Raw genomic sequence first — 18,625 nt, forward strand, 5'->3', positions numbered from 1 at the left:
AGCTGCCCGGAGGCATTGCAAATATGGCCGCCGAGTGAACAGACTTTCCTTGAAAGGGACTTTGGTGGAACTCAGTAGCACATTTAAAATATTAAAAGACTTTAAAATTAAAATTGTAATATTTGTTATCAACATAATTTTATAGTTTTTATTTTTATATTATTATCAATTTATAGAATTATTAATCTATAGAACATAATAATAATAATACATTATTATTATTTTTATAGAGCATGAGAAGAAGGAAAAATGATTGGTTTTGCTATTCTTTCATAGAATAATACAACCTGTACATTATTATATAAATAAATCTAAATAAATATTATTATTTTATAGAATAACACCATCATGACTATACCTGAATACTAATAGCCTAACTATTTATAACACATGCACTATTGCCAGCTTTGAACATTTGTGTCGGTTTTTCTTTTTAGGTCAAACACATCACACACACGCTTTTGCCATCAGCTTTTCTCTAAGACATAAAAGCCCACTTTGGGGTGGAATAGTTCTTGTTACAGCTATGGCAAACAGTGATTTGTGTCAGACTGTGACACTGAAAAGAGAGCAGAGGTTTTAGTCTGATGTGTTTATTTTCAGTAGGCTGTATTATGAGGGCAGTTTAGCAGCACAGCTGAAAATCCAATGTCTGGAAAAATTCAAAGGCAATCACACACATAATGTGTTCAGTAAAAACCTGTTATCACAGCTCAAGGTAATTCTCTTCCTGTTTTCCGCTGGAGTATAATGGTGGGTGGTTGGCAGAGGAGAGAGGCACAGAGAGAGAGAACCAAAACCGACAGAATAAAAGAAGATATATTAAAATGTGGAGAAAATGAGAAAGGAGTGAATACTGCTGAATGTAATGGTGGACCTGCTGTGGAAATAACACAGAGCACAGTGTGTTGCCCAACTTCTGTTTAAAGGAAAACAGAGATACATCTAAGCATTTTACAGCAGGACGGTTCCTTTCTTTTTATCAGTTGACATCTCATTCACTGTTGGTCTCATGCAGGGATGTGTTTGTCAATAGTTTGTAATTATAATGAAATTAAATAAACTAATTTTAACTATTTTTTTTCCCCTATTCTTCTAGATTTTATTTTTGACACATGCATTTTAAATACTTGCTTCCCTACCCTTCACACTGTAGATTTCTTAATTCATAAACTAGCAGATATAAACTGTTTCTGGAGTGTCTTCCCAGTGATTTTTTTTTCATTTTTGACAAAAAGTAAATGTTTTTGCCAAATGGTTGCTTTGAAAATCCAGTGTCTGTTTACATAATTATTTCAAATTTTGTCTGATTATAATTCATTTTATGCAGTATATTGTCATGTCCACATGTCTAAATATTCTAGATTAAATAATCAGATCAACAAAAGGAGGAAATCATATTAGTTACTTTTCTTTTATCATGATCTTACAATTAAGTGAACATGGGGTGAAATTCATTTCTTTCACTGCTTAGACTTAACATAAAAATGATCAAGACAAAAAAAATGTCTACATTTTATTGTATATAATCATTAAATCTAAATGGCTGAGCTTGACAAGAGGCTATTTCTGCAATAGTTAAACCTAGAATTACCTCTTTAAATTACAACACATTCATATTTTCAAAAGGTAGTCCACTGCATACCCACAATTACTTTGTTGATAGTTATATACCTACATAGAGTTTGCAATTTTGACATTTTATCTTTTCATTACTAATTCTGTGAGGAGCAATAGATGTAGATCTATCTATACGTAAACACGTAACCGTGTGTGTCGTCTAGCGCCGCCCTTTAGGCCGCGTTGTCCAACTGCAGCATCAGCAAAAGCGATGATGGATAACGGGTCCGCTTTATCCCTACACAAACCCTCTAACCACCCCTCCAGCACCTCTCCAACCGTTTTGATTTAGAGGTATGTGATAATAAAAACAGAAAATGCTGTTTTTATTTCATTTTTTGAGATGTGGAAAAAAACCCCGCCTTCTAAGCCCAAATACGAGCTGCTAACGCTAGCCGCGCTAACCATTTTATAGCCGCTTCTCCTCGCCTCTCTTCTTCATCTGCTGTGCTTGGAGGAAACCAAGACGATATTATAATGTAATATGATACAACGGCTGTGTGTTTAGTTATTGTAATGGTCTGTAAACCAGTTGTCACGTTCATGTTTGCCTCTTGTTGTCATAGCTGCAGTGTTAGCATGTGAACAGATCACAAGATACAAATCAACATGACTGCATTAAAAACCTAAATCTGAGGATTATAGACACAAGTCAAAGGATAAAAGCACATAATTCACAGGATAAACGTCTCTGGTTTGATGCTGATTGACTCCGGATCACCTCCTGGCTATAATCATCTCTATGCTTGTTATTTTGTTCGTGAAACATCAACAAACAGGTAAACTGGGAATCAAGTGGAAAAAAAATACACAGATGCTTTGAGCTTATTGTTAAGGCAAGACACCACAGGTGAATACGGTAAAAATATCAACATAATTCCCCCGTTGATTAATCACACAATTATTTTGTATTTCTGAAATGTTAAATATGCTTTTTAATATGCTGTTAAATGTTTAAATATGCAAATGATGCATTATCCAATTAATATGCACAAATTTGCATACACTTCCAGAACAGAAATCTGAATATTGGATAAAGCCAGGTTCAAAATTCATTTTCAGGCTTTTTCCTTGTTTCATTTTGTTAACATATCGAGATACAGAGGGAATTTTAGATATCTCTTTTTATCCCTTCATAAATCAGAAAATACTCAACAGAAAAAAAAAACATATTTTAGGAATAAAATGTTATGTAAATCAGGCAAATGATATATGAACACCCTGTAAAAACCTTGAGAATACTGATAGGAATAAAACTGAAACATTTGGTGTATATAGGTGTTGTTGAAGCGTAGATTTCTGGCTCAGTACAGGAGAAAAAAAACTAATTTTGAGAAATGACTTTAAAGATATGTATTGTAATTGATGTCTACAGATGCTAGTAGATAAAGTGTAATAAAATAAACACTTAAATGTGTATTTTTATGTATTCTTTCCTCTAATCTCAAGACATGTTATGGAAGCAGAATATCCCAAATTTACAATATTAACCAGTGCATGAAAAAACAATGCCTGCAGTGTCTTGTCTTATATATCAAACAGAAGAGTTTGAGATTGATACTTGCTATTGTTTTCATAATAAACCCCTCTTTTCCATCTATGTCCTATGAAAAATGATTGCATATTGTGTGTTTGTGTGTGTTTCCAGTGACTCATTGTCAGCGGGGCATGTGTGTGTGTTCCAGAGCAACTGGGGGGAGATGACAGAGTCTGTCCCTCCCGCGCTGCGTTCATCATGGGGCCTGATGTGCCCCTGCTCAATGACTACAAGCAGGAGTTCTTCTGGAAGCGTTTCCCTCAGACTATCTTAGGTGGGCCGAGGCTGAAACTGGGTTACTGCGCCCCACCGTATGTCTATGTGCACCAGCTTGTGTTATTCCTGACACCATGGCTGTTGGGAGGCATCGGGACCCTCCTGTACCAGCTGAGGGTACTGGATGAAGCCTGTGCGGGCGTTGTTTCGGGTGTGCTCATGCTGGGTGTGGGTGCCACCCTTCAGGGACTGGCACGGTGTATGGCACGTAGGACTGGATTGGTACAAAGGCTGCCTGCTGCCAATAACATCCTTGCAGATGAGGAAGAGGTGGAGTTTACTCACTGCGTGGCTCCTGAGACGGTACGATTTGTAGTGCCTGGAAAGAAGTTTATAGGTAATATAGTTTTGCACACCTGTCTTGCCGGCGCACTCTGTGGGTTGTCCACATGGTACCTGCTGCCGGACAGACTGAGCAGCATGTATGGGCACACTGGTGCAGGACTGGGAGCTATCATGCCTTTGTTTGTCCTGAGCTGGGTGACTGTCTGTATTGGGGAGTATTCGCTCATCATCAACACGGCTACAGAAACCGCAACGTTTCAGCCGCAGGACACGTATGAGATCACACCGCTCAACAGACCGCTCTACATACTCGCTTTCATCGCCGTGGACCTGGCTCTAAGGTACAAATCTAACAGTTCAACACTACTCTCTTACAGCGTATAGGTCAATGACAAGTATGTCCACGATAAAGAAAAGGAAACTAAAAAATGTTGTTTGAAACTTGAGTTTTTTATAAATATCACAAATTATGAATTTATAAATATCATAAACACCACTGTTTAAAAGTTTGGCGTCAATACGATTTTTTTAAAATTGTTTTTGAAAGAAGTCTCTTATGCTGACCAAGGCTGGAAAAATTTAAATGGAATAATGTAAAATGTAATGTATTCCTGTGATGGCAAAGATGAATTTTCAGCATCATTACTCCAGTCTTCAGTGTCACATGATCCTTCAGAAATCATTCTCAAATGCTGAATTGGTGCTCAAGTTAAATTTCTTATTATTACCAATGTTGAAAACAATTGTGCTGCTTAATACTTTAGTGGAAACCATGATACTTTTTTCAGTATTCTAGAACAGATTTTGTCTCGTCATTGCAACTCAATTTCTGCACTCTCATGAATGCTTTCATCATAACTAACAGTGAAAACACGATGTAAATAAATTCATTGTGCAGTGTAGACAGCATGATTGATTATTGATTACGGGAGTTTTGGCGAGAGTCCAGAACTCAGTCACTGATAAACACATGCTGTGTGATTGACAGCTCCAGTGATTATAAAGGGAGCGTTCTTTGATCTCTTCTATGTATAATTTAATCACAATTTAAATAACAGATTATTTTCATGCTACTAAGAGAAACAATGTGAAGTTGTAGACACTGAACGTTTAGTCACTTCACTGAAGCATAAATAGCAATAAACATCTGAATGTACATGAATCATTACGTATCAGAAATCACTGACCACAGATTAGGCATTAGAATTGACATGGTTACTTACATGTTGTGGCATTACACTCGGGTCCATATCTTACAGTAAAAGTCTGCAAAACCTGTGCTTAAATTGCGACTGATTTATCAAAGAATCCACAGTGAGACATTCACATAGTTGAAAATAAATAACCATTTTCCTAGCATTAGGTTCCTTTGGAAGGTAATGTTATTTGTAGTCCAGTGATCCTGTATCTCTCTTCTCATCTTACTAAAGGCTGATTTATACTTCTGCATCGGACCTACACCGGAGCCTCTGCGCCATAGGCTATGCGTCTGTTTTCATTTATAATTCTGCGTCGTTGTCCGCGTCGATGTGCATGCAGACCACTAGTAGGCAGTGTCCGCAGTAATGTTGAGTATCAAGGCAAAAGCCGAAGAAGAAGCAGCTTGTCATGTACGTTGTCAGAAAAGCTTACAAATAGGTAATGACTTTTGTTGCAGTTTGACTGCATGTGTCCCCTGAAACAGCGTATTTCATTCCTATGGAAGTTGAAAACGCTCGCTCTTCTCCTATTGCTCCGCGCCAGTTTTTTGACCCGTGGGAGGGGTTCTAGCAGACCAATCACAGCGCTTGTGGTCTGCGTAGAATTGACGCGTTGTTACATTTTTGAAGAGGTGCACGTCAGGCTACGTCGTATGCTACGCGTGGTACAAACAGCCTACGCCGTAGCTACGGCATACACTCGACGCAGAAGTATAAATCAGCCTTAATGCACCAGTGGGCGGGGCCAAAGACACGATGATGCAGATGTAGGCGTTGATTTGATTCTGCAGAGGCGGTCTTTCGTCAAACTATTGCGTCATAATGTGACAATCTGAAACGAGACGTTTTCGGAGTTAGGGACAATACAAGCTGTTTTTGGACCAACGAGGAATTTTGAGTTTTGATGACCTCTTACATGTCAAAAGATCATGGAAAATTTGAATTCTCAATTCATGACCCCTTTAAAATTAATATTCTGAAATTAAAAGCATGCTCATCATAAAGACTTGTTTGTCATTCATTGTATGTATGAATTACATTTTTATTTTGTTTTTGAATAAATTAATAGATTATAGACAAAAAAAAAAGAGCATCATGTCAGTGACTCAGTGTGTCTGATTTTTCTCATGTCCCGGATCTCATTCTGTCTCTCCTCTCAGGTTTTCGGGTTCTGGTGTGGTGGAATTGCAGGTAGCAGCACAGGTGCTTCACGTGTTGTTTGTGGCTCTGCCGTTGCTTTGGGCTTTGGGAATGCTCTCTCCACTGGACGCTCTTCTGCTGTGGGCCATGGAACAGACCTTGGTGCACGGCCTGGGTGGGTCAGCCATGTCCACCAACATCAGGTGAGCACTGAACCCTTCTCAGGTACCTTGTCTCACATAACCAGACTTTAGACTAACTTCACACTCAAAGAATTTTTAGGCCTAAATTTAAGTTTTATGTATTTGAATTGCATATAAATTTTCCATCCATATATAATTTCCATCCATTTTCCATGGATTACATAAATAAACTAATAAACTTAACGTGATGCATATTTGTCATACCTACGTTACTGAAACATAAAAGACGTAAAACGTAATGTAAGATTTCTGTAATGGTACTCCTTTTATGTTTTAAATACACAATAACCAGGTTCATATATTTATCATCAATCAATCCAGTTTGTCTCAGTCTCACATTTTAACTAACTGAATATTGCTTGCTCCACAACTAGCTCTTTTTTTTTAAACCATTTTCATTCTTTTTAACTGAATACAATTAATTGTTTTCACAATGAAACAACATATTTATGCTGATTATAAACTATTTTAACAAATGCATTTTGAAAATATGATTATTTAAATAAAATCGAATAGATGCAAATACTGTAGTTAATAATAAACTATGCCATGATTTTTTTTGAATGCAGAAATCTTACCTGCTTCATTTATCTATAACTGGCAAATATGCATTACATTATCTTGATTGGTTTATGTTAAAACTGTCTAATCCAAATAAATGGAAATTTTATATGCAATTCAAATACATAAATCTTAAATTTATGCCTAAATATTTTTTATATAAAGTCTGGTCTACATTGGTGTGAAAAGCTACACACTTTGACTTCTGTGGTATAAAATCGCCCAGTGTGAACCCCTGTAACTGTTGTGACCTGCTTTTCTTTTTTCTCATCAGGCTCTTGGTGATGTTTCTGTCATCCGTGGGTGTTGCCATCTGTACCTTCTTCATTCCTTCCTCATTGGGTGTGGTTCTATTCACCGTCACCATGGGTTACCTCCTCAGCCAGGACCTGACCCAGCTGCTGGTGCTGATGAAGGGAGCCTCTCCGACCTTGGGTCTGGGCTGGTGGGGGCTTCCTCTTTCCCTGCTGTTCATAATAGGAGCCTTGACTGAGGCTGGACTCCTTCATCAGCTGTATCTCATTGACTCAGGGAATCTAACGTTGGGTGTGACCTCTGTAGAGCATTGGGAGTCTTCTGTGGTACCTCCAAGCCCACAAGAGGTGATCGGCTGGCTCCTTATTGCTCTGTGTCTCATCACCCGTCTGCTGAGAGAGCTCCAGGGGGCTTGCGTGCTGGGAGGTGTGATGCTCAACCCACTCTACCCCAAACGGGTCATGACTGCCCAGGCTTTCAGGCGGAAGACTCATGGTCTGCGTGTTGCAGGAATCATTCGGAGGATCTTATTGAACCTGGGTGAGGAGATATTTGCACTGTACCAAACCAAACAATCCTTTGTATCTGTCAGAGATGTGCTTTCTGTTTGCCAGTATGGTCTGTTGGAGTGAGATGTTGACTTCTCATTGATAACACATTAGAGCTGCACGATTAATCATTAAAAGATCACAATCTCGATTCAAACACCCATGCAAGCTTATTCCTAAATAATAATGATTCGACTATGTCTATTAAACCTTGACAAGTATGATCACAGCGAACATTAAAATCTGCGTCGGCGCTGCCGCTGACCCAGAGTGAGCATTTGGCATGTAAAGGTATGAAACAGCTTCACAAACAGTCTTTTCAACCACACAGTATGATTCTGTGTTACAAGCATTCAAATGATCACAGAAGTGCTGGAATAAAAGTTTATAGTTCGGATTACCCCAGTAGGTGGCGACAAGTGACTGATAAAAAATTTTATTTGTCATTGAATCATTCAAGAGATTTGTTCAAAACACTGAATCATCCAGTAATGAAGCAGGTCTTTATGAGTGAGTCATTGAATCATTAATTTAAAACTGATTTAAAAAAATAATAAATTTAAATAAATTAATTTTTTTTTTTTTTAATGGACTTCAGCAATTTAACTTTATGTCAGAACCTCTACTACAGTTTTTTTCAATTGCTAACAAGCATCGGTCAATACTGAAGCCACTGTTTTAAAACTCTTCATACAGTCTGCATTACCAACCTGAATCTTGGCCGAACAGTTAATCTCACATCCAAAACTCACTCAGACCAAAAAAACACTTCAGATATGTCTCAAACTAAGCTTATTCCACCATAACACTGGCAACAATTCTCATTCAGAAAGCATACATTGTCATTCATATCATAACACACTGAACTAAAAACATTAACAACAGGGAGCATTACATTAATGATGAACTTTTATCCTCAAATTTTGAATGATTTTTCACATAAATCAGTATTTCATTATATGATGATAAGATCTTTTCATTTTACTGAATGCATTACAGCAAAAAGAATGAATGAGAAACGCAGCAATTTGTTTTTTTTCCATATCTTTACATAGTAATGTACTTGTGGAAAAAAAATTCCTGAAGCGATAATAATTACAAAACAACAAAACATCAAAAACATGTATAGTATAATCATGTATGTTCAGTATTCCAGTCCTAGCTGTTGATGTGCATCGATTTCAGTTTAGTTTTTATTGCTCCGTCTATTTAGACAAAATAGTATAAATTCATAATATAATACAATATATTATAAATTATAATTATATATCATTTATATATTTCTATAAATTGCTTGCTAACACATAATAATGCCTTGTGTGTAATTTGATGTTAATGTTTGCATTTGACTTTACAGTGAGTCCGTTGGTCATGATTGCTTTCTTGTCTGTGGATGAATCTCTAAAGAAGCTGCACACGGCCTCTCTCGCCATTGGCTTTACGCGGGCATTCAGGATGGTAAGAGAGTTTATCAGTAAACCATCTAAATTAAGCATTATTAGGACATGAACAGAACTATTTGCCCCTTGATCTTTGACCCCTGACTCATTGGCCTTTGTTCGGCAGGTGTGGCAGAGCTCTGAGGCTGCTCTGCTGCAGATGGTGCTGGTGGTGATCATCAGACTTGCAGGGGGGCACAGAATCGCACTCTGGCATGAGTTGGGCACTACAGTGCAGCTGATTCTGGTGAGCCAAATATAACTTAATGCATTTACTGTAATTAAATTGCAGGGGTGTTTGTGTAATAACCTTTTTCTGGCAGGTCTCTTTGGTTGTGAATCGTGTGTCACAGTTCGTATGTAAGCTGAGTTTCGCTCTTACGGTGTTGATTACATCCTGGACGGAGAGTAAACAGCGTCGTCAGTCAGCGGGCACTTTGCTGGCACTCAACGCTGCTCTGTGCCCACTTCTGCTGGGTGTTGTGGCTCTCTCTGCCCTTCTGTCTGCCCCTCTGCTTCCTCTCTTCACACTACCTGTGTTCCTGGTGGGATTTCCCAGGCCGCTGCGCTCATGGCCAGGCACCCCAGGCACCGCCTGCCCTTGCCCAGATTCTGTTTATTACCAGCAGCTCTGCAAAAGACTGGCATCGGCTATCAGACCCGCACTCGCTAATGGCGCATTTGGTGAGTGACACCAGCTGAAAAAACAAAAACATGAGTTTCCTTATCTCTATCATATTGTAAAGTTGTAAAGATCAAAGTGCACGACAAATAAAGTCATTGTCTCCTAAAAGAAAGAATCGATTCTGGACTCATTCTGAAACGAGTCGTCAGCAATTCCAGTCTCACTTTCGTAACGTATCTACGTAGGTTTGTAACAGATTTGCATAATGCCAGCCTATTGTCTTCATTGCCTGCCCACGAACAACGTCTGCTTAGTACTTTGATCCTCCCTTAAACACTGTAGTCATAGCTGAGAAGCAACATGTTGTAGCAACATGTTGTGTTGTCGACATGTTGAGAAGACATTGTTTTCAGTGCTGCAAATCCACTTTGTATGCACTTCCAAAGAATGAGGAACTCATGCTGGAATTGATACAGTAAAACTGACACCATTGTTACTGTTCGTATCACTGTGTATATAAGTGCTGAGAGTAATGGAGTAATGATGCTTAAAATTTAGCTTTTGCTATCACAGGAATAAATGACATTTTAAAATATATTAAAATAGTTACTGTTACTGTTTTCATTGTATTGTTGATCAAATAAATGCAACCTTGGTGAGCATAAGATACTTCTTTCAAAAAGATTTAAAAATATTACAGACCTCAATCTTTTAAATGGTAGTGTAAATGTAAATATTTGCTTAAAATTAATTAGATCATTTAAAACATTATTGTAGCAGATGATCAGGTTACTGAATAGGCATTACAAAAAAATTGGAAGTCGATAGCCTATATTGTTTGTTTTCATTGTTGCTGTATAGTACATGTTAAAGAAATGGTTATTTTTTTATTTAAATTCGCAGCCCTAATATTCATGCATCTGGTTGCAGGTTCCTGTACTCCAGGATCTCATTACCTTGGTCGCTTTCAGGGTCGACTACTATGGATCTCTGTTCTAGAGAGAGGCTACGGCTATTGCACTGTCAACATTAAGGTATACCTGCTTTTGCTCTGAAACAAATTAAATGCTTTATTAACACCAGTTTATGAATTCTCATTGGCTGCCATGTTTCACCACAGGGTCTGGAACTACAGGAAACATCATGCCACACAGTGGAGGCTCGGCGTGTGGATGAGGTTTTTGAAGGAGCTTTCGATCACGTGGAGCGGCCCGGCCAGTGTTTCCGACTATTGAACCCTCACTGGGGTAATGCTCTGACCCCCTGCTCTATGTTGCCTGTCAGGGTTTACTCTGATGCCCAGAACGTTCTAACAGGAATCATTGACTCGCCTGACCACCTGCGTCAGCTCAACTCTGACTTCCTTAAAACGCTTGTCTGGATTTTATTGCGTTACTGTGTACAGGAATTGACACATGGTGCTCAGCGAACAAAAGGTCAGTCTCTACAGACCTCTGGACGCAAATCGCAAAGCTCCCAGCATGCCGTGCCCTCTGAGCCAGATCCGGCTGTGGTTACAGTTGCCATGGACTCTCAAGTACGCCCTGAATCCTCCTCATCCTGTCACTTGAGGGGGCAGGACAGCTCCAGCCTGTCATCCTTTGCTGATTGGTCAGACGAGGACGATCTGTTCGGTCCACTCCCCATGCGCCGACCGATGAGAATGATGGTGCGGACAGATGAAGGGCAGACCGAGTTAGGGTTGGGAGTGTCTCTTCCAGGTTCTGTTGAAATCCACAGCCTGTATGAGAGCATGGCCCTGTCTTCTCTCCCTACTCTTAGACCTCTGGGTCTGGGTTTGGGACTCGGTCTGCCCATCGTAGATAAAGGGAAGGATAAAATCCCTGCACTTACTTCGACCACCGTCCCGAGTAACTCCCAGCCTCTCCACTTCACTAGCCCTCACTCAGAGCTCTTCTCTCTGCCCGCAGAGTGGCAGACCACCCAGTTGGCTTCCTCCAAACTCCAGGTACTGCGACCCTGCTTCCCGGAGGCTTGGTTCTGCTTCTGTTTGTCCCAGCTGGTGGTGGAGGGCTTTGGGGAGGGAGAGTTTGAGCAGGTGACCTTGGGTTTGCAGGAGGACCGTGCCCTGCGGGAGCTTTATACCCAGGTGGTGCTATCATGCTGTGTGGCACTGGGTGCAGATGCTCAGGTGTTCAGCCCCAATCTGCTGTTCAGGCTGTACTGCGGGGACGGCCCCTGGACCGAGGGACTTGAGTGGCTCCGAGCCAATAAAGAGCTGCATCAGCTCACACTCAGGGCTTTCAGGTAAGATTCTTAAATCAAAAAGTGGCCTTAAATCAGCTACGTTTCCTAAAACATGACCGCTGTTGATTAATTCTGTGTGTGCAGGTACAGTGTAAAACTGTTGGTAGACCAGGCCTCTCTTGGTCCGGTAGAGAGTCTGGATGAGCTCTACACAACTTTACAGGATTACCATGAAAACTGGTTTATTGGCCTAGTAACAGACCGCAGTTGGCAAGACAGTGTTGTACAGGAGAAGCCCTTCCTATTCTCTCTTGGACATGACCTCACCATGGTAAGCACCATATTTACTGGAATGTAACCATGGCTACCAAACATTAACTGTTGGACTGTGTCATAACCAGATGTGATGCAATAAAAAAAATCTCTTCTGAGTACATTAGTTTTTGCTTTAACTAGTCATGACCGTAATGTGCGTCAGGGCATTTTGACACTCTGTTGCTTCCTACTACTGTGAAATTATGCTAGCCCATAATAAAATCTCATTGGTCCAGAATCATGCTCCACATAAATTGGCTGTGATTGTGTAATGTTGGAATTCTGCTTTGACCGAGTAGACAAATTACTTCTTACATCTGGTTGAGACATGGTATTATATTGATACTTTTCTGAACTATGTATTTGTACAATATTGGCCAATATTACATATTTAGTGTATTTATTGGTATTAGTCAATATCGGATATTTAATGTTACTTTCCTCTATTTTTTTTTAATTCGGATTATCTTTGCTGTCATCTAACAAACTTATAATTTAATTTAATTAATATAATTTAATATAGATTCATGTAATTATATTTTAAGTAAAATTTAATAACTGTTGAATGTAATCTTGAAGTAAATCTCAAAATTAATACCATTTTTTTCATACCATACATTTGCAATGTTGTGCAGCTTAAATTCACATTTAGCATTTAAAACAAGTGATTTTAGTTTTAGTTTTACTTTATTTAGACAAAATGTCGTAGAATTTAACATCAGCCATTTATTGGTCATAACGTGAAAATAATTACCAGCTTATTGGTATTGACTAGAATTTTAATATTGGTCTAAACCTGCTCTTCATAAATGATAATTTTCCTTGGGTTTACATATTTAATTTTCCATATGATCATTTACAGATGTGGTATATATTTTCTCTGTTTTTCACAGGGGGCGTATACGAGCCGTGTGTTGTCTCTGCAGGACAATCTGGTCCAGGTGGGAGTTTTGAATGAGGAGGGTGTGAGGGGTCAGTGGGCAAACCTGTCATGGGAGCTCCTGTATGCCACTAATGACGACGAGGAGCGCTACAGCATTCAGGCCCATCCTGTGATGCTGAGGAACCTGACCGTTCAAGCAGCTGACCCTCCTCTGGGATACCCTATCTACTCATCCCCGCCCATCCACTTACGCTGCTTATGATCGTCACCTGCCCCAGCTTTCATTTGTTCCCCCACACCCCTCCTGAGGTCAGCGCACACACTGATGCTACCAGCACATGAATTTCATACAGTCAGGTGTTTTTGCATTCAGTTTCTGCTTTGTACAGGGTACAGTGAGTTATTTTATTGAACGTATGAAGCATTTGAAATTGCTACTGTTGTAGTGGCTTCTGAAAGAATGCATGAATTTATGAACGTCAGCAGAATGAAGTAAATGGGATCTGTTTGACGATCAGCAAAATCCTCTCCACACAATAAAACTGTAAACTCTTTCAGACACAGAGCCCAGATTTATTATTTTCTCAACAATGGACCTCTGGATGTCCTTGACTGAATCTCATCTCACACTGAGCAATTTTTTCTTTTACTTTTTTCACTTTCTTGTTAAGCATCCTTCAAGAGCCCCCCAAAAAAGAGAAACAGGAAAACCGTTGCCCTTTTAAAAAGCCTGTTTGTCAAATCTCAAGGATGTGCCTTGGTTACTATTTTCAGTGAATTATATTTTTTTTTTCATGTGACCACCTTGGGTTATAAATATCAAGGTAAATTGGCTCTTGCACCTTTATTCATCCTACATGGGCACGGTCTTTGTATGGTTGTGTAACTGTATGTATCGAAAAATACAAATGTTTTGTATAAATTATTTACTGTCTATTTTGTTCACACAAACTTGAAATGCATTTACATTATTGATTCAGAAAACACAAAGAATACATAAATCAGCTCTTTTTTTTTTATAAAGAAAAAAAATTGCCATTAGTCGATGTTTTTTATATAGCAAGCAAAATTTAAGGTGTTTAATGACATATTGAAATAGTGTGACACTGTTCAGAAAGTTCTGGACTCTCAAACTTCCCGGATCCTTCTGCAAAGGAATGCACAAATCACTGATTCTTGAAATGAGATTTTTAAGTTGTCTTGACCTTTGGCTTGCTGAAGTATGCAGAGTCTGCATCCTAGGAAGGAGAAGATGATCCCAAAATGATATTACTGCAATTGTAGCATAATTAAACCAATTCAGGGATCTGTTCCCAGTACTCACCAGTCCGGCTTTGAAGTTCTGCACACGTTTTCTGCCTAGAACTTTAGTTATGTACCAGGCCAGAGTGGGAGTATACTGCCACATATAGCAGAAGAGTAGAAAGGGCTGCTCAGCAATCCACATCTCTTTCACATGGTTGGCCAGACCTACCAGAGTGAGGTGAACACAGCGCTCTGTAGACATCTTGTGTGTCTGATCACCAGCTGTGGCCACAGGCTGCAGAGAAAAACAAGTACTTTCTAGTTAAGCAAATGCAAGACACACTAAGTATTTTGACTTAACAATCATTTGTTTTTGTGTCATTTTAGAATATTTGTATACTATTATAGTTTTTTTTATTAATATTTCAAATAGCTTTTAGTTTTTAAATGTATTTTTAATTAATTTTTATTCTGTTTTACTTTTTTTTTTTTTTTTTTCAGTTAGTAATTTTTGTACTTATTTCAGTTAGCTACCAAGACAACATTTTTTTTTATTTTCATTTAATCTCATTTTAGTTTTAGCTTCATTTCACTTCACAAAAAACAACACTTGTGCAGATACCTTGCCCAGCTCCTCTGTGATCGCGTTCTGAACGATGTTTGATACTACAGGTCCGGGGCAGATGGTACTGATGGTGATGTTTGGATAATCAGCGAGTTCTGTTCTCAGAGAGTTAAAGAAACCCTGCAGAAGCACAACAAATCAGGAGCTTTTTCTATCTTTTATGGCTGTTTTCCTTTACCAGACAATGTTGCAAAAGGGGTAGGCAGATTCTCTGGGAATTCTGTCTACTATTTGCTCTCACCTGCACCGCATGCTTGCTGGCAGCATACCCCGTTGCCAGGGGCGCCCCTACAAAGCCTGTAACGCTGCTGACGGTTGCTATGATACCACTACCACGGCGGATCATGTGGGGCAGCACCTGCTTAGTGACAGATACGGTGCCAAGGTAGTTGAGCTCTATAAGTGCCTGGTACACATCCACATCAGCCTCGATGCACAGCGAACGCTGGGACCGCCCTCCGTTATTTATCAACACATCTATCTGAAAGTGCAGATACAGACACGCAAAAAATTAAGTGTTTTTTTAAAGGGGAATATTCCTACTTAATATCTTTGACCATAAGGCATTTTATTGCTTGATGCTCAGATAAGGTACAGTATAAAGAAACAAAATTGCTACTGCATTGTCAGAAATTCATGAGGATAAATGATGCTATGCAATGCTAGCATCTGTTTTGCAGAGGATTATTTTCTGCAAACATTTAGGTTTGCAAGTTATATTCCCATGTGTAGGATGTAGGAACTTTAGCTAACTGAAGCATTTAATTTGCTTAATGTTAATGTTGATCATTAAGTGTGTACATCTCCCTGGGTGCCTTTGTTACTGCAATGACATTTTCAAAATTTCACATTTAGTTTCATGTCTCATTTTAAGTCATGTTCTATTATATTGTTCCAAGTATGAATGTAGCTTGATTAACCAGTGCATAATTTAATTCTTAGGTAGTTAATATTCCTCAGGTAGGAAAATTCAATCAAAGTCAATATTATGAAAAAAGGTCCAAATTAACAGTTTATGAAATGTAAATCCATAAGAAACAAAAGAAACACTCTGAAGATTGGATATGAAATACAGATGGCATTTACATCACCAAAGTGCTTCAGAGCTGCATCAGTTTTTTCTTGATGTGATGCGCGATCCAACAAATCGAGTGGAAGAACAAGAATATCGTCATCCTTTAGAGAGGAGCGCTCTAACAAAAAAGAAATTTCGGGTCAGTAGGTCTTTTAAATGCTTTTAGTATTTAACTTTAGTCAGGTATTGACAGCAAAGATCCTTGTATACACATTCAGGGCCACACTCTGCAGCTCTGAAGGAGGGACGTGAATTACAGTGTACTTAATTGACCTCTGAGGATTGTTGTGTGTTTACTCCTGTCTCTCAAAAGTTTCTTGGGTCTGTTCGTACCTAAGCAAATGCGTTTCACCCTCTCCAGCTCATTCTCCCTGCGGGCAGACAGCACTAGCCGAGCACCGAGAGCAGCGAGCTGAAGGGACAACTCCTCCCCGATGCCACTGGAGGCTCCTGTAATCCAAACCACTTTGCCTCGCAACGTTGACTCTATGAAATGAAGACACAACAACTTATCTACAGTCATTTAAACTGTATTATTTATTTAATAATTAAGTTAGCAAAAACAGTGAATAAAGGTAATGAAAGGAATACAAGAACAGCAGGATTGTAAACTCAGTAAATGGGTCAGTCTAAAAAAATGTGCTTTTTTTTAATGTTTTATCAGGTGAAATACATTTTTGTAAGGGTTTAAACATGCTTAAGTAATAGTTTTTTTAAGTTGCTGGGACACATTTCTCAATACTTAGGTCACTTTTTCAAAACTTCACATAGTGAGCAAAGCGGCAGTCTATGTGGGCTAATCTGTGGATCATTTATTATTGCTTTGGCACAAAATGCATTCAATGACTACTTTTCAAATGACAAATTCTTTCCTCGCTTAGACACAAACACTGCCAAAACTCTATATATACAGGCCAGTTTGCACATTTACATACTCTTTTCAAAAGTGGTAAACTTTAGAACCTAACTGTTCAGAATATAATGCATAATGCAAAAAAAGAATAAGACAGCAATTTGCTACATGTCTACTGTGATACCACATTAAAATATATTCTGAATGGCTTTATTTGAGACATGTATGAAGTGTTTTGGTAGTTTTAGTGTATTTTCAATATAAAATTAACTGCTAATGAAAGTTGGTTATAAGAATTGTGTGAAGAGTTTTGAAAAAGTGACCCAAGTATTGAGAAATATGTCCTAGCAATGGCCGATTGTAAAAAGACTTGCAATAAAAAGCATTGTGCAATCTCTCTCTCTCTCTGTGTGTGTGTGTGTGTACAGGTTCATACTACATTGTGGAGACCAAATGGTTCCCACAAGGATAGTAAAACCTGAGATCACCTATTGTGGGGACAAGCCAGCAGGAAATTGATTAATAACCATACTAAATTATGTTTTTTTTTTTTTTTTTTTGAAAATTAAACATGCATAAAATTTTCTGTGATGGGTAGGGTTAGGGGATAGGATATACAGTTTGTACAGTATAAAAACCATTACGTCTATGGGGAGTCCCTAGAAGGATAGTGAACCAGACGTGTGTGTGTGTGTGTGTGTAAAGACATTAAGTTAATGTTGGCATCAGCTTTAAGTTAACCTTATTATTAAAAAAAAGAAAAAAAAGAAATATACCATTAGATTAAAACCATCAATTCATACATACTTTCGTTTACACTTTTTAAAAGTTAATACTTTGCTATTACTGTACTTGTCACATATTTCGCTAGTTACTTCGACACACTAGCCGTTAGGTCATGATAACCAGAGTGCAAATTCCACAATCTTGCAGCAATGTGTCACACTTGACTTTGTTGCTTTATAGCCCAGGAATTGAATGATCTAACGTTACACAGTAGTGCATTTTACCCTGCAAACTTATTTAAATGTAAAAAAAACGTATAGGCCTACAAATTTCTATGCGAGATTCATCATATACCTGGTGTTCTGCCGAACCGAGCCGCCCATAATAAAGTCAGATCAGCGTCGGCGAAGATGAAGCGTATGAACTGCGTTAGTAAATAAACTGCGATCCCAGCGAGAATCACACAAAGCCAGCATATATCCATAATTTCTGCACAAGAACCGAGAAACTTGACAAAATCCAGCTATTTCATAGAGTAGTGTCTTGTCTGAAAGCACTGGTTTGAGCGCTTGCTGGGCGCTTGACAGATCCGTTTGTGTTACGACATGCTGTAACTGATTCTTTCGAATAAACCCTGCGGAATTATGAAGTTCAACGAACGACCCGGCAGAACCTACTGTACGATTCAAAGCCTTCCGGGTTAATGTTCTTCATGGAACCTGATTCAAACAGCTCCACGTTTATTTTAACATTTGCCTGTCTGTCTGTCAAGCAAATGATAATGTTGAAATGGAAGATAGATAGATAGATAGATAAATAGATAGATAGATAGATGTACGATTGTATTAATAAAAAATGTTTAGACATTATTTGATTCATCTAGTGTTATATAAATAATTGCATTAAGTTGTGTGCATTCGGGCTTAAGAACCCTTTTGAAAACAACTTGAACTCTATAGTTTGACATGTTTATCTGTTCTTATTTTATTTTCCACCTAACATATTAA

At 38.6% G+C, this 18,625-nt stretch overlaps 2 protein-coding genes across 8 annotated transcripts; one reads left to right on the forward strand and one right to left on the reverse strand.

Annotated features, from left to right (window-relative positions):
- The first annotated feature begins 1,778 nt into the window (after nucleotides 1–1,778).
- pcnx4 (pecanex 4) lies at nucleotides 1,779–14,019 on the forward strand. 7 transcript variants are annotated; one of them, XM_051915863.1, is made up of 12 exons: nucleotides 1,779–1,914; nucleotides 2,301–2,399; nucleotides 3,269–4,059; nucleotides 6,078–6,260; nucleotides 7,096–7,616; nucleotides 8,982–9,082; nucleotides 9,191–9,310; nucleotides 9,387–9,747; nucleotides 10,619–10,722; nucleotides 10,809–11,956; nucleotides 12,041–12,227; nucleotides 13,105–14,019. In XM_051915863.1, the coding sequence occupies exons 3-12, from the start codon at nucleotides 3,356–3,358 to the stop codon at nucleotides 13,354–13,356; spliced, it is 3,681 nt and encodes a 1,226-aa protein (XP_051771823.1). In that variant the 5' UTR covers nucleotides 1,779–1,914; nucleotides 2,301–2,399; nucleotides 3,269–3,355; the 3' UTR covers nucleotides 13,357–14,019. The 7 variants fall into 7 exon arrangements, with proteins under 7 accessions (XP_051771823.1, XP_051771821.1, XP_051771825.1 ...); XM_051915861.1 differs by having other exon boundaries at nucleotides 3,306–4,059; XM_051915860.1 differs by having other exon boundaries at nucleotides 1,799–1,914; nucleotides 2,187–2,399; nucleotides 3,306–4,059.
- dhrs7 (dehydrogenase/reductase (SDR family) member 7) lies at nucleotides 14,006–18,281 on the reverse strand. Its single transcript, XM_051915871.1, has 7 exons — nucleotides 17,973–18,281; nucleotides 16,373–16,525; nucleotides 16,051–16,157; nucleotides 15,206–15,445; nucleotides 14,962–15,084; nucleotides 14,419–14,634; nucleotides 14,006–14,332 (listed from the first exon to the last, which is right to left on the reverse strand). Exons 1-7 carry the CDS (start codon nucleotides 18,100–18,102, stop codon nucleotides 14,285–14,287), a joined length of 1,017 nt encoding a protein of 338 aa, XP_051771831.1. The 5' UTR covers nucleotides 18,103–18,281; the 3' UTR covers nucleotides 14,006–14,284.
- Between the last annotated feature and the right edge of the window lie 344 nt (nucleotides 18,282–18,625).

The sequence above is a fragment of the Ctenopharyngodon idella genome, chromosome 13 (assembly GCF_019924925.1).
Source record: "Ctenopharyngodon idella isolate HZGC_01 chromosome 13, HZGC01, whole genome shotgun sequence".
NCBI classification, from domain to species: Eukaryota; Metazoa; Chordata; class Actinopteri; order Cypriniformes; family Xenocyprididae; genus Ctenopharyngodon; species Ctenopharyngodon idella.

Excerpts from the sequence above, each read along its gene's own strand:
- dhrs7 (XM_051915871.1), bottom strand. The coding sequence starts at position 18,102 with ATGGATATATGCTGGCTTTGTGTGATTCTCGCTGGGATCGCAGTTTAT. Across the intron at positions 14,635-14,961 it reads TCACAGAGGAGCTGGGCAAG|CCTGTGGCCACAGCTGGTGA; the intron begins GTATCTGCACAA and ends TTTTCTCTGCAG. Across the intron at positions 14,333-14,418 it reads AGAACTTCAAAGCCGGACTG|GATGCAGACTCTGCATACTT; the intron begins GTGAGTACTGGG and ends TCTCCTTCCTAG.
- pcnx4 (XM_051915861.1), top strand. The coding sequence starts at position 2,363 with ATGCTTGTTATTTTGTTCGTGAAACATCAACAAACAG. Across the intron at positions 4,060-6,077 it reads GCCGTGGACCTGGCTCTAAG|GTTTTCGGGTTCTGGTGTGG; the intron begins GTACAAATCTAA and ends CTCTCCTCTCAG. Across the intron at positions 9,083-9,190 it reads TTACGCGGGCATTCAGGATG|GTGTGGCAGAGCTCTGAGGC; the intron begins GTAAGAGAGTTT and ends TTTGTTCGGCAG.